The sequence below is a fragment of the Asparagus officinalis genome, chromosome 7 (genome assembly GCF_001876935.1).
Source record: "Asparagus officinalis chromosome 7, Aspof.V1, whole genome shotgun sequence".
Classification (NCBI taxonomy): Eukaryota; Viridiplantae; Streptophyta; class Magnoliopsida; order Asparagales; family Asparagaceae; genus Asparagus; species Asparagus officinalis.
The window spans coordinates 147,652,835-147,669,141 of record NC_033800.1 but is presented as its reverse complement, the minus strand read 5'-3'; the positions used below and the strand labels follow the sequence as shown (position 1 = coordinate 147,669,141).

General features: G+C 35.7%; 2 protein-coding genes across 2 annotated transcripts; both read right to left on the bottom strand.

Annotated features, from left to right (window-relative positions):
* Positions 2,526 to 6,498, bottom strand: LOC109848751 (tubulin alpha-3 chain-like). The gene is made up of 5 exons (XM_020418404.1): positions 6,386 to 6,498; positions 5,745 to 5,959; positions 5,470 to 5,669; positions 4,057 to 4,565; positions 2,526 to 3,057 (listed from the first exon to the last, which is right to left on the bottom strand). Exons 1-5 carry the CDS (start codon positions 6,496 to 6,498, stop codon positions 2,742 to 2,744), a joined length of 1,353 nt encoding a protein of 450 aa, XP_020273993.1. The 3' UTR covers positions 2,526 to 2,741.
* LOC109849503 (elongation factor P) lies at positions 8,165 to 15,681 on the bottom strand. Its single transcript, XM_020419346.1, has 11 exons — positions 15,442 to 15,681; positions 15,048 to 15,078; positions 14,927 to 14,940; positions 14,795 to 14,845; positions 14,581 to 14,650; positions 13,446 to 13,512; positions 13,264 to 13,331; positions 11,286 to 11,409; positions 10,651 to 10,690; positions 9,198 to 9,265; positions 8,165 to 8,764 (listed from the first exon to the last, which is right to left on the bottom strand). Exons 1-11 carry the CDS (start codon positions 15,607 to 15,609, stop codon positions 8,755 to 8,757), a joined length of 711 nt encoding a protein of 236 aa, XP_020274935.1. The 5' UTR covers positions 15,610 to 15,681; the 3' UTR covers positions 8,165 to 8,754.

The following is a 16,307-nucleotide window of genomic DNA, read 5'->3' as shown; positions in this document are numbered from 1 at the left end:
GCAGGGAAATTCTCACACGATCCTTAAGACTGTGGGTATCAAACCCCTGGGAGTGGTTAAGGTTCATCTTGAGGATGGCAAATGAGTCGACCCAACTAGACCCAACCCATATAAATTTTAACCCGGCCTGTATAATATTGACCGGAGCTAAATCATCAAATGATCGGGTTAACCCATTTAAATATTAAATGGATTACCAATTGACCTAAGTGACCCATTTAATTGTTTTATAATTTTTATGTATTTAACATAAAGTTCAATGGTCCTATTTATCATTCATACATTTTGTACTATTTAGACGTTTAGATACTTTTAGGGTGTTTTTTGTAAGAATTTTGATGGAGTTTTTTTTATAAAATTAAAAAGTTCTAGGCTATTTTCTGCAAATATCATTTTCTCAGTAGAAATTTTATAATATGAACATTATACCAGTTTTGACTTTTTAGTGTTTTTTAAAATTTGAATTTTACGGTTTTTTTTTAAATATTTTTTGAATCTTTTAGGGTATTTTTTGCAAATACCAAAATTTTCATGCTGTTGTTTATAAGCTATAGATTTTGTACGGCTTATAAGTTTTTATATTTTGGGCATGTATTTCTGTAAACTTGGACTTTTTAGGCTGTATTTTACAAATTTAAATTTTTAGGGAGTTCTTTGTAAAATTTAAAATCTTCATGTTTCTGTTCATAAGTTATAGATTATGTACTATTTAGAAGTTTTGATATTTATGTGGTGTGCTTCTATAAAATTTGACTTCTTACGGTGTATTTTGTAATTTTGAAACTTTAAAGGTGTTTTCTATAAATTTTAAATTTTATGGTGTTGTTTGTAACTTATTAATTTTGCATTGTTTATATTTTATTGTTTCTGAATTCTGATGCATGTTTCTATAATAGTTTTAACTTTTTGAGGGTGTATTTTACAATTTTCTAAAAATTTTAAAAATTTCATTGTGTTGCTTATAGGTTATATAGATATTATATCTTTTGTAAGTTCTGGTATTTTCAGGGCGTGCTATTGTAGAAGTTTGACTTTTGAGCATGTATTTTGTAATTTTTAAAATATTTAGGTTGTTTTTTTTGCAAAATTCAAAACTTTCAGTGTGTTTTTGTTATTTATAGATTATACATTTTCAAAGTACGCAAGTTTCATATTTGCAGTTTTTTAAAAATTTGACTTATTTTGGGTGCTTTTTGTAACTTTTGAAATTATCAAGGTGTTTCTTACAAATTTCAAAATTTCATGGTGCTATTTATAAGTTATATAGTGATTTTAAATTTTATTATCTGAGGTGCATTTTTGTAAAATTTTGACTTATTCAGAGTGGTTTTTGCAATTTTGATACTATCAGCATGTTTTTTGCAAAGTTTAAAATTTTCATGGTGTTGTTGATAAGTTTTAAATTTTGTACTATTTGCAGATTTTGATATTTCTAGGGTATGTTTTCATAAATATAACTTTCTGAGGGTGTATTTTGTAGTTTTTGAAACTTTAGGGTTTTCTCCGCAAATTTTAAAATTTTCATTGTGATGTTTATAATTTGTAGTTTTTTGTTCTGTTTTGTAATTTTTGATATTCTCATGCTTTTTGGTAAATTTTTAACTTTTGAGGATGTTTTTTAATTTTTAAGCTACTGATGGTGTTCTTTTGCAAATTGCAAAATTGTCACAATATTGAATGTAGTTTATAGATTTTATAGTGTTCACAAGTATCGATATTTTATGGGTGTGTTTTTATGCATTTTAAATGTTAAGGATTGAATGGTATATGGGTTGAACGAGTACGCGAGTTCACCCGTTTATGACCCGATTAATAAATAGGTTTTTTGGGTCAACCCATTTATGACCCAGCCCATATAAAGTGAGCCACACCCATTTATAACGGGTCAAATCGGGTCGGATCAGCAGGTCGGATCATAAATTACCACCCCAGTATCGCCCCTCAATCCACAGCCTCAGGTATTTTAGAAAATTAAGTCATGCAGATGCTTTCTAGTAGAGTAGAACTTGAGATATTGAAGTACTGCTCAAAACTAGCTTACCAACTTAGCAAGACCCTTTTTGGTCTTTTGAGATATTAAAGTACTACTCAAAGATAGTTTACCAACTTAGCGAGACCCTCTTCGGTCATTTGTCACTCTACCCCTACTAAGGGAATAAGGATAAGCTACATCTTTAGAGATTTTTGCCATATTTTGACCCTCAATTAGTAGCTTACGCTAGTCTGTTCTCTTCGGAGGCTCTTTATTTTTCTCCCCAAAATCCACGTTCCCATCGGCAAAAGAGATGGAATGAATTGATTTCTTCCAAATGAGTGATGGATGAGACTTATCATTATCAACTATGCTCCTATGAAGATTCTGATATCAATGATTTAACCAAGTAAAAGAACTAAATCGCCGAGAACCCAATCAAATAAGCAGATAAGCCCCCAATTAAAAGCTGAACACAAAAGTACAATCAACAGGAAGCTGATACAACGCAACAAACGACACTAAAGAAATTCCATGGAGAGGGTCCATGCTATACACAGAAGAAACAATTTGCACTTATAAAAATTCCGAAGAAACTCAATAATCTTCTCAATTAAAAGCTGAATACAAAGTAGTACCAACATTAGGAAATAAAAATACATTTCAACGAGACACAACACTACATAAAAATCCATACCGAGAGCAGATGATATACAACAACCAGCATCGTAACCTCAATACTAACCATGAACCGACAACAACTCCAACCTCAGTAATCCTCTCCCTCATCACCATCATCCTCTGCTCCTTCGGCTCCGACCTCCTCGTAATCCTTCTCAAGGGCCGCGAGATCCTCTCGAGCCTCTGAGAACTCTCCTTCCTCCATTCCTTCGCCGACGTACCAGTGAACGAAAGCTCGCTTGGCGTACATGAGATCGAACTTGTGGTCGATTCGCGAGAAGACCTCAGCCACCGCCGTGTTGTTGCTTATCATGCAAACTGCGCGTTGGACCTTGGCTAGATCGCCACCTGGGACAACTGTTGGTGGTTGGTAGTTGATTCCACACTTGAAACCAGTGGGACACCTATGAGAGAGATGAATGAGGTCAATTGATTGAAGTTCAAGAAGCCTAAAAGGGATTATAAGTTACAAGAAGTGGTTGTGGATATGCACTAAAACAAGGCGGGCAAAAAAATGTGGTAGAAATGAGAATGTTAAGATGGCTTTGTGGATATACACCAAAAGACAGAATAACAAATGAGTGCATTTATAGGATAGAGGTTGCTCCCATTGAGTAAGAGAAATAGTTTGAGATAGTTTAGCTATGTACAAAAGAGGCAAGTAAATAGACCAATTAGGAGAATTGATGACACTATAGCTAATACTGCAAAGCCGACTAGGGTTAAACCTAAAAGAACTTGTTTAGAAACAATTAAGAATGATATGATAACAGTTAACGGAGAAGATGACTCGTAATAGAAACTAGAAATGAAAAGAAGACTAGGATTCATGCAACAGACCCAAACATTTGAGATAATGGCTTTACGGTTGTTATTATATTAGTTAAAGGAAGTTGGTTAGACAATTTCAGCCAGACCCGGTAACCTGACGTCAACGCAAGGCAGCCAATATGGGTCAGCTATTATTGGGGTTAGGGCGTAACTGAATCAATCCAGATAAACCACTTATTGAACAGGTTGGATCTAAGTCTAGCCTCTTGGTTTACCTGATAGGACTCAACCATTCAATGGATATCTAATATATTCAATCATTTGTACATGAACCTACGAATTAGTGAAGAATGTTCAATTTCTAAGCCTCTTAAATGTTGTGCCTGATTCAAATATTGCCATAAGCATCAAATTAGACCCCTACTAAATGGGTTACCAGGGTCATAGACTAGTAACAGGATTGGATAAAAGTAACTTGTTCAAATCTGTGTCAGGTATGAGTTTGATATCATGAGTCGTCAATCAGCCAAAATGACTATGTTGAATCCATTCAATCGCTAAGATAACGACATGATGTGAAATAGCCATATTCCAAAAATTGCATAGAACGAAATATCATATCCGAAACTTACCAATCGACAAATTGGATCGTCCTCTTCGTCTTAATCGTCGCCACCGCAGCATTAACATCCTTAGGCACAACATCACCCCGATACATCAAGCAACAAGCCATGTACTTCCCATGCCTAGGATCACACTTAGCCATCATACTAGCCGGCTCAAAAACAGCACTAGTGATCTCAGGCACAGAGAGCTGCTCATGATAAGCTTTCTCCGCAGAAATCACAGGTGCATATGAAGAGAGCATGAAATGGATTCTTGGATAAGGTACGAGATTTGTTTGGAATTCTGTGACATCGACATTGATGGCTCCATCAAATCTTAGAGAAGTAGTGAGAGAGGATATGACTTGGGAAATTAAACGGTTAAGGTTTGTGTATGTTGGTCTCTCGATGTCTAGGGATTTCCTGCAGATGTCGTAGATGGCTTCGTTGTCGAGGAGAACTGCGACATCTGTGTGTTCAAGTAAGGAATGAGTGGAGAGAACGCTGTTGTAAGGCTCCACAACTGCTGTAGAAACCTGTATTCAAATGAAAATGTGGAAGATAAGCCAAGGATTATGATGTTCAAAAAACAATTATCAGCAAGCATAGGAGGTATAATGATCATAAACTGCAATTATTGGGAAAACTTAAAAGAGTCTCGCATGTTTAATGTATAAATTTCTTGATCCTTCAGTGTCCTAAAACACCTTACATTTTAAAATTTACAGGCTAAACATAAGAAGAATGTCAAAAGTTACAATCTTGTCTGAGATAATGACCACTGGAGTTGAAAATTCTTAAATAAACTACAACTCAAATATCAGACACCAATCATGTGCACACATGTACAAGCCAATAAAAATTCAAAGAGGTAAATCCAAACATAGATCTAAAGACTCGTTGATTCAATAGCATTGTTGTAACTTGTAATAACACAGAATCATAAGTCACAATTTCATTCAAAACATAACCTACCGCTTCTCTCAGTACGTTTGTGATTAACAAAGCATAACTTCTAGTAACATTGATGATCAAGATCTTTCAATTGACATAGGATATCATGCCATGGAATCAAACAAAAACAAGAACATTCAAAATACTACATTTGTAAGTTCCAAGATGGCAAAAACACCTGAAAAGAGGGATAATCTATGCATAGATAGCAGGATTCAAATTGAATTAATTGCATTCTTCTAAGACATCTGAGAATCATAAGTGATGTACATCTGTAAGCTTGTAGCCACCAAAAAGAACTCATATAAGTAAACCATCAGATTATAGCATTCGAGATGCACATAGGATAGAAGTGACGATTCCATTTCAAAACACAAGTAGGATTTTTAGATCTCTAACAGAGCAAAATTCTAGCGGCATTGACAATCTAGGTCTTATACACATAAAACACATTCAAACAAAAACAAAGATTTTATGGAACTATACCTGAGGAGAGGGATAAATGGTAAACCCAAGCTTCGACTTCTTCCCATAATCGACAGACAATCTCTCAAGCAAAAGCGACCCCAGCCCAGATCCAGTTCCACCTCCAACAGCATTAAAAACCATAAATCCCTGCAACCCAGTACAATTATCCGCCAACTTCCTCACTCGATCCAAGCACAGATCCACGATCTCCTTCCCAACTACAAACCATAACAACATCAATCATCAACCAAAATCACACAAAATCACTTCAATTTCAATGGAAAGTCAATTACCAGTGTAATGCCCTCTTGCAAAATTATTAGCAGCATCTTCTTTCCCTGAGATAAGCTGCTCAGGATGAAACAATTGCCGATAAGTTCCGGTTCTGACCTCATCGATGACGGTAGGCTCGAGATCTAGGAAAATAGCTCTTGGTACATGCTTTCCTGAGCTTGTCTCACTGAAGAATGTGTTGAATGCATCATGGGAAGATCCCACTGTCGAATCACTGTACAATTCACCCAAGTTTCAATTAAAATGGGGTTTTTTTTAACTGAATCAAGAAGATGGGGTTTCTTAAATTAGCTTCAAATTAAGGAAAAGTCGTACAACAATTTTCATTATCGTTGTGTCACTGCATAATTTAAGGGAAACCCCCCAGATTCAATTAAAAAATAGGTTTTTTTTTATATACAGAAACAAGCAGATGGGCATTCTTAAATAAACTTCAAAACTTACGGGAAAACTGTTCAGCAAATTCAAACAAACAGCAAAAATATGATATCACTGTTGTATCACCGCAAATTCAAGGAAAACCCCAGATCCAATCAAAAATGTCTTTTTTTTACAGAATTAAGCAGATGGGTATTATTAAATGAGCTTGAACTTATAGAAAATTTGAAAAAATAAATAAAAAAGAAGAAGAAAAAGGAACCTGGGCATGAGGCCATCAGGCTGGATTCCATGCTCCAAGCAGTACAGTTCCCAGCAAGAATTTCCCACTTGGATCCCTGCTTGGCCGATGTGAATGCTAATGATCTCCCTCATTGCTCTTTTTTCGAAGGGTTTTTAAGATAATTTAGGGGAAAATCGAAGAAAGATCGGATCTTGGAGAAAGATTGGATCTTGGAGAATAGAGAGAGAGGGAGAGAGAGAGAATGGGGGGGTCATATAAAAATCTCTACAGGGAGACGGCAACTAGATATTTTCTGGGGGCGGGGCCCACCCTCATCTTGCGGTGGGCCCCCCGTTTTGGGGGATTGCGTCGGTTTTCAAATTCGAGAAGAGTGAAGAGGAGACAGCGTATCGCCGCGNGGTCTGTTTGGTACATTTCAAAAAAAAAAAAAAAAAAAAAAAAAGGTTTGAAAACCATTTCTGGATAGGGTTTCCCCCATCTGACTTATTTGGTTTGTTTCGCATTGAAGCCATATGCTGAAAAACATTGTTTCTCATTTCTTGGTTTTGTTTGAACATCCAAAAAAGATAAGGAATCAAATGAGTTTTCTAATTAAATATTCATCAACAGGACATTAAATATCACCATTTACCTTCCCGTCGTCGTTTCAACAGTGAACCTAGCAATTAAATATTCAACGATGTGATATTTTTCACCCATTTTTTTTAGCCATTTTTGGACTAAAATGGGTTTTCTACAAGATCTGACGTGGCACCCTCATTTCTTTAAATCAACCAGCGAACCAAACGCTGGCAACGGAAATGTCTAGAAATTAAAATCCTATGTGGCTAAGGGGTCAGATTTCAAATCCTCCATTTCTATCTTTTTTTTTTAGCAAACAAACAGCCCCGTAGTGACTACCGAAAGAAAATAGAAAGCTGAAAAAAAAAAAATTTGTTACATACATGATTTGCCACAGCTACGCTCGCAAAAATTCTAATGAAATCACCTCATCCTAAATTTAAAACAAAACACGATTACATGATGCTGCTCAACCGAAGTCCTGGTCCAAAGTGTGAACCTCTTTCGAGGGAGAAAAAGGAAAGAAAATATTCCTTGCGTAGCGTAATCCTCTCTAGAAATTTCCTAGCACTTTTTCGAGCTACCCCATCCCCCCTCGCTACTGAAAATATTATATTGTTTTTTAGCCACGACAATATCAAGCTCCGAAACAGATAACCTACCGAATGCAATAATTGTCGAAGACACTCTCAAGGAATAATAATTGTGGAGGGTGGCATGTCAACAGTCTGGACAAAGACAGGCCAATTTACCAAATTTGTATTTTTATTCGGCCCTCTTTGTCAGTTTGGTATATTAAAAGATCCGACGACAACAAGGCATTTTATTAAGACCCTGCTTACCTATAAGATCTTTTTTCCTTAAAATTCCGGCAGAAAAATTTATTCTACCTTCCTAACCTCTCAAAATCATTAAATTCACACCATTTTCCTTGAAAAATCCGACAGGAGGAGAAGAGGGAGGGGAGGAGGGGGAAGGAGAGGGAGGGGTACGATGAGGAGGAGGTGATGACAGGTTGCTCGGGGAAGACGAGGATCGTGGTGGGGATGAGAGTGACGGAGGAGGAGGAAGCAGAACGGAGAGAGGTGGAGTTGGAGGGGGAAGGGGAGGTGGGGGAGGAGGAGGAGAGGGAGAGGGAGGGGATGCTTTTTTTTTGATAATTTTGGACATATTTAATAATTTTGGAAGATAACGACCGGAATTTTGAAAAAAGTGTCTTACCGGTAAATAGAATGGTAACAAAATACCTTGTTGTCGCCGGGTTTTTTAAATATACCAAACTGACAAAGAGGGACGAATAAAAATACCAATTTTGTACTTTTGCCGACAAAGACAATAATGGAATACATCGGTCCGTACGTATTGCCCCCTTGCAAAATTAAAAGGTAGAGCACGTATAAAGGTACGGTGACAGTTTGTGCGAGAACTGAGAAAAGATGGTCAATCAAAACCCAATCATGCTTGTGCTTCTGATTCTGCCATAAATTTTGTTCATGAACTCGAAGCACACGACGGAATTTTCCAATCTTGAAACATACATTTTGCTCCCACGGTCCATCTCATTGATCTCGTTGGCTCGATCAAGTTCGCACGCCTTCAGACCGGAGGATGACGAAGCAAATCTAACAGCCAAAGCTTGAGGATTGAAAGTAAAAATTACATAAGCATGGAACATTCATTCTCATCAAGAACATATCAAATGGACCCACACAGCTCTGCTTTCGTTCCTGTCGAGCGCCGCGTTTATTTGTACAACTGGCTTTTAAATTAATCCGCTGCAACTGAAGACGAAGAAGAAGCATTCTACAAGATGATCCTGAGGAATCCTACTTCGCCCTGCAAATTCAAACATACAAGTTCCAACAGTTATCGCAAAAGCGAGCACATGAAATAGGAACCTTGCTCATAAATGGGCTTGTATCATAGATGATGAATTATAAGATCTTAAAACTATGGAAAAATGAAACATTGTTAGATTTTTTTTTAAAAATTTAAAGTTATGCTTCTGTTTGTTTATGGGGTTAATGCCTTGTATATCTAAATTCTACTGCATTAGGTTGATTTGTTAAAAGAAACTAAAAAAGGTGTAAGTACGCATGTCATTGCCCGCAGGTGCAGTCTGCTCATGGTAACAGAACAGAAATAAAAAATTTATGTCATATTCCTCCATTATAACCAGAGCTCATCACAACTTGATAAATATTGATATGGTGATATACCGATATTAGTAAATACAACTTTCTTGGCTCAACAGTGAAAAATAGCTCACCTAGTGACATAAGAGTCATCCATAGTATTGACGACGATCTGATCACCGGGTTTAATGAATTGGGGTGCCTGCAAAAGTTGGTAGAGAATGAAATAAAAGGTAAAACTCAACACTCTGTTCAAATTTTCACAGAAATGTATGCCCAAAAGTAGGCTAAAACACATCATCAGGAGGCATAAAGGATTGAAAGTGAAGTTACAATCACAGTACACATTTAGTGAAAAATGAAGCAATTAAGATGTGGCATATGCTACCAGATAAATGTCTGTCAAAAAAATATACATATACAGTCAATCGCAACAAGACGAGAGAATGAGATTTTAGTGACTCCAAAATTATGATACACGACAAAGTGGGTCAAATAATTCTTGAAAGGCCTACTGATTCTAAAAAAATTGTTATGTACTGTAAATTTCTAAGTTCATGGGAATAACTGTATCATAGATACCTATGAGTGTGACACATAAGGTTTCAGAGACTCACTAATGACCAAAAGTATGCAAATACCTGTTTCACAAGTCAAAAAAACACACCAAAGATTGCAATTAGTCTAAAAAGAAGAAGAAAACAACGCCACAAATAGGGTGTGATTAACAAAATTTGGCTGTTTCCAAAAAAAAAGGAAGTAAGGACTTATCTGCAAATGGAGCAAAACCAATGTGGATTTTGTAGGGCAGCATTTCACATACAGTTGGGTTAGTGGAAACTAGTACAATCAGGTCATTGTTGGATTTGTTAAGGGAAATAACGTGTGGGTATGTTGCATATTGAGCAGGGGAGATAAAACTTAAAAAGGACTCATTTTAAAAGTTAAAACCTATGGCTTCATTAATGATGCACTTTTTTTGTCAAATAGAGTTTCATGACTATTAACCCATTCTGTTGATTTGATCTCCTAGGTTGACCACTAACCAAATAACTAATATGAAATATTATGACAGATGTTTGTAAATCAAGACGTTGAGAGTATCTGGTCAGAAAAACAAAAGGAAAAAAGAAACAATAGGACAACTCCACATTTGCAAAACCTTGGCAAGGACTAAGATCAGAGAAAATTTGTGGGATGGTATTAGGCATGTAGAATGGAGAGCAATACCCAGCAGTTAGTACAAAATAAGTTTTAAATCATAGTTGAAAGCTGAGGTTACAGTGTAAACACATTACGATATTTGAGGTTATCGCCCTTGATAAAGTTGATAAAGGTGAATCGCGTAGCCAACTCCAAAGATTTAAAATTTTGTTTGTACAAGTTTTGTTTGTTGTATTAACAACTGTATTGTTACATCTACATAAAACAACTGATCAATGAACTTTCACAAAGTTTATCTTAACGACAACAATTTTCATTATCATTTTCCTTTGTATATAACAAAAACAGACAGAAAATATCTAAAAAATTGTGAAGGAAAAAGGATATTTATAATGATAATTACACAAAGGATATTTTACTTACTGAAACAGTGAGTCCATTTTCCAGTACAACCTTCTTGTACCTGAAGTTTCGAAAAAGATGCAAAAAAAAAAGTTTAATAGGTAGCAAAGTCTGACAGCCAAAGAGATATCATAATAGGTAACATGTTAAATTGTTAATTGATAGGATGCATGTTTTATTTCTTCTTATTTTTCCATGAAATGGTATTATCCATTCAAAGCATCACCATTCGTAATCCTTTACACCTAATAAACCTAGAGCTGACAATTACTCTAAGATTTGATGATACTTGTCATCCCCAATGATTTGTTCTTGCTGCAATTTTTCAGACCATAAACCATAAATACACATAAAGCTCGACTTCAACCTCATGGTAACCCCAAAATAATCAAGAAATTGCCTAACAAACTTAGCATATATTAAAAAAAATACCACTTTCATGTCACAAAAACTAGCAGATGTTACACTGGTGATCTCAGGATCCTGACACACATCTTACATGAAAACTGAATGGATTAGTAAATGAAGGCACTATTTAATGAATTGTGACAGTTACAGGGCATATAAACAAACGAAAACATAGCAGAACTGTCCAAATTTATCATAACCAAATAAATACTTAAATAAAAGAATAATGAAAAGCATGTTGGACTTACTGAGGTGTGGCTGTTAGCCCCTTGGCTGTGGTCTGTGCATCAGCAACAGTGCATGTCACCTTCGGGGGAATTGTTGCAGACATTACTCTTTCATCATACATGTGTAACATCACTGGTACGTCCTCTATAAAGCAAAAATATAAGCTTGGACCCCAAAACAACACGCAAAACTAAGGCCTCATAAATCAACTGATATTATCCAAATTCATGTATATGCACAGCCAGTCTGTTTGATAACCTATAATAAAAAATAAATGATGTTTTTTTACTATTGGCAATGCCAAAATGTTTCCTTTTGATATATCTGTGGATTTCCAAATACAGTTGCAACTTTATTCAGGTGAGTCAGCACAATAGTAGTTTAATCACAAAACATGTGAATATGGCCTCAAGGATTTTCAAAATTAGGTTTCCAAAATATTAGAACTAGTGTTACATGCCTTAGCAGTAGATTTTTCCATACGAAACAGAAAAACTGAAATTAATTAGTGTTACATGCCTTAGCAGTAGATTTTCCATACCAAATAGAAAAACTAAAATCCAATGGACTTAAATATCTCAATCATATAGTCAAATAGCAAGAATTGGATTGCAGCATCATGATTCTCAATTTTATTTCTTCAAAAATGAATGCACAGGCCAACCATGGTCTTCTTTTGGCATCGTGTATCTTGTCCAACGCTACAATTCCACAAAGTTGTACCAAAAACTTTTTTTTTTTTATCTTCAAGTTATTCATCTTCCATGAGAACCCCTAAAATTTACTTCAAATGGTCATAAGCAATCACAGACAGATGCTCATCAATCATCCTTGTGATGTTTTTTCCTTTTTAACTGGCTTAGGAAATCTCCTGTGCAAGATAGTTTAAAAAAAATATCCTCAAGGTGTGCTTCATTGAATACAGTCTTCAGTACTTCAGATGGATCACCGATTCAGAAATATACGAGGCACAGGAAAGGACTGCTAGAAGCAGGAGACCCGAGAACTTCAAGAATTCAATGCAGAATAATTAGTTTAATGGAAAGAGAAATGACTCCTTGAGAAGAGAGAAGATTTGGATATGAATGGGGGAAACAGAACATGCAGAACTTTTAGCCAAAAGAGGAGAATACATTGACAATAACAAAAAATATCCACGGATAAAAGTTCCATGCTTAAGTTAACATGAAAGAGCATAAAATCACAATAACAAAAAATAACAACTGATCAAAAGTTTCATAACTAAGCTAATAGGAATAAGCAAAGTTAAATATCGAATCATAATGAAAGGATAGCATCTTAATTCTAATGTTTGAGGATTCGGCTTCTAGTTTGGCTATAAGCCGACGGATGTCGGTAGGATTTAGCAGTTGATAATTTTTTTAAGATTTACATTTATGTTTAGGTTTTGGTTATAGTGACAAATACGTAGATGAATGTGTTTGTGCCTAGCAAATGCATGTTTTTCAATTCTTAATACATGCATACATCCCTCTGCGTGTGCGTCGGTGTGCGGGTGCACCTACACGTGCATACGGGTGTGCTTGTGTGTGCATGCGGGTACACATGCGCATGCATGCAAGTTTGCTGCGCATGTTATCATTAGTACTCCATAGTTGTCTCAAGTAGTAATGAAGACTATTTCTAAATGAAGATCGAGACATTAACCAATAGTTAGTATCATCGTTATATCCCGAAAGTTCCCCAAGTTACCATATGAACAACAAATATAATGAAGCTTCAGCTTTGACTCTGCTGAGAAATTAAATAATATTGTGTTCACCATTAAACTTATGTGGTCATGCATTTCATATTAAGCAGTGATTGGACTTGTTTAAGAACATTCAACGGCAGACATAAATCTTAATCTTATGGTGATTATGAATGAAAAGGTTTAAATATCTACAGAGATGTCAGTCAAACTAGGTGCTTTGATTACAATACTGCATATGGGCATTTACAGGGAGGGTGTTTCCCATAAGCTTATGTAAATAATACCTTTCAGGTAGACAGCAGCGTTCCCAAATAATTCCCTTGACACTTCAACTTGCTCAAATGTATTAGGCCTGGCATAGTAATGAAAAAAATAAGGTTCAAGCATAAGCATATTTGCATAGAAGAAATTGATCTTTGCAGAAACCAAAACAAATGAAACGATTTCTTTTTTTAAAAATACTCACTCCATTAACACAACATTGTCACCATCTTGATAAAGAAATGAGAAAGACTTTTGTTCAACAAAAACTTCTGCAGCATAGAGTAAGTAACTCATAAGAAAGCTTGTCCAAATAGCGGAATAGCAAAGACAACTGTATGGAGACAACGGTGGCAATTTAACGCAATGATGCTTTTCATAAGTGCACTTAAACATGAGCAGGATAGCAGCAGCCACTTCTTCTTAACACACTGCCTCTGATTCAACAGTGAAAAGACAATATACAACCATGTAGGACCAGCCACAGAAACTGCGAACTTCATCCAAGATTATTGGTTGTTGTTAACTAACACTTAATGAAACATTTCAAGTTGATATAGTTGAAGCCCATAAATCTAGACATCATACATGAGCTCACTGATGATTACAAGCAGCAGCAACAACAACAAAGCCTATATACCAAAATTCCGGGCTCTTCCATTTAGTTCTATTATGGGTTTTCCTCACCTAAACTTAACTATTAACATATCCTGCTTGATTACTTCCACTTAAACTCTTTTAGGTTTACCTCTAGTCCTCTTTGCTTTGTTAACTGTAATCTTATCACTCTCCTAACTGGTGCATTTAGTAGCCTTCATTGTACATAAGCAAAGCATCTCAATTGATACTATTTTATTTTATCCTCAATAGGAGCAATCTCTAACCTCCTAAGAATGCACTCGTTTCTTAACTTATCTCTTTGTTTATATCCACAAGATCATCATAACATTCCAGCTCTACTGAACTCGTGTTTTTGCAAATGGTGCTTTTTAATTGTCCTGCATTCTAATCCATAATAACGTTCACACAATATAGAGATAAAACCCCATCAATTATATCCCACAAACTGGAAATTAACAAACTTAGCATAAATCAACACACATAAGACAAAGTTACACAGCGAGCTATACATTTCCCTACTGCCATTTGTTTCTCAAGTCTCACCCGAAATTGTTATTTAGATACCAGCTATAGGCATAAAGCATGACTAGTCCTGTCTAATTCCTAATCAACTTAAAAGACAAGGATTCATTGAGTATGGAACAAGAGATAACATTAACGAAATCATCAGAGAATTAAGTTAAAAAATTCCACGAAAGTTCAGAGTTCAAGAAGCTTACTCTCAATAGATTCGTCGGTCCGAAATCTTGAATTTGTTTTGTTACCAGTGTCAACATCCCTAAGTTCCGCCTAACAGGGAAAATAAAATTCAAGTAACCATAAACATAACAACAAATGAATAAATGTTAACATCAAAATAAGGAAAACACAAAATAGCACAAAAAATCTATCCACATTTATATAAATAATCATAATAATGATAATGATAATAACCTGAATGGTGGCCCCTCCCCTTCCCTGTTGAGTGTGCTGGGCTTTCAGCACCTATGAAAATTCAAGCAAGCGCCAATGTATATAATCATTTAAAACCATTAGAAATGCTGGAGATAGATGTTTGATACGTACCTGGTATAAACGTCCTTCAATTGACAAAGGCGGGGGGAAAACCCCCGATAAATAGAAGTATCAAATTAGTAATTCATGAAGAAGCAAAGGATAATTGTTAAGTGTGAATGAAGCAGAATACCATTTCGTTCTATAACATTCCCTGGTCTCACCTGCACCATTCCGAGAAAACTTTTTTAAGGCTATACATCTCGATCCGTCAAACTCTTGAACAATTGTAATATTCATGCAGCTAAAAGGAAATAAATAGATAAACTTTTTCTGGGCGAAAAGAAGTAATCATCCGGATAATTTCAATTAATCAATAAAAAATTGGATTTTTTTCTTCAACAATTCCTTTGATCCAGTAAATCCTACAAACCAACCACCATTTAGAAACAGTTTTTATTAGGGTTTCTGCGATTAAACCTCTAAAAACCAAAAATTATGCAAATAATCAATCTATCAAGCAAAAAAATAATAATAATCAAACTTTCAAATACAAACAGAGATCTAATGCGAAAGAATTATATTACATCTGAGCCGTGAACCTTGCACCCGCGAGTTTGGACGGCGATCCAGGGGGAGGCCAGGGTTCCACGTGGCAGAGCCTCATTGGCTGAGATTGAAGGAGGAGGATGAGAAGGAGAAGACGGTGATCGAGCGAGAAGAGCTTGGAAAACCCTTCTTCGCATCGACTGCATATTTTCAACTAGAAGCTGCGACGAGTGTAAAAACCCCCTGGCCTTTTTCTGCCTCCGGGATTTTCTTTGTGGGGGTGCTCTGTGTAAATAATTATTTGCGAATTGATTCCCTTTTTTCTTTTTTCTTTTGTCTTTTGTCTTTTTCCACTTTGCACTTTTTCCCGAAATAAATAATATGGACAAATGTCACTTAAATAGTACCAAGTTTACCACTTAAATATACTGAATTGTGTTTTGCAACACTTAGGGGCTGTTTGTTTTGTTGTTTTTGAGAGGTTTTAAGAGTGGAAAGCTGACATTTTATCAGAAAATATCAGCTTTTCACCCAAAAATGTCAGCTTTTCACCTTTAAAAAAATTACCCAAATGCGTCCTTAAACACCTAAAGGTTTTGATGCTTAAATTTTTATTAACTTCGCTATTTTCTTGCTGAAGGAACAAAGCATTCCCCCATATAAAACCCTAATAGTTAGAAATTCCATCTGGTTTATTTTGTATTGGGAAAATTGTAAGCATGCAGGCCCTAACTTCAAGAAACTCATGTGAGCATCCCCTTCAGCCTTTCTCCCATGTGTAAAAGCCCCCAAAACCCCAAAAAAATGTGATTTAGCCCTTCCAACTCAGGAGTATACATTGTGTATATTGTATTTTTCACAAATCCCTAAATTACCCCTCCTTGGTAGATCTCTCTCTCTCTCT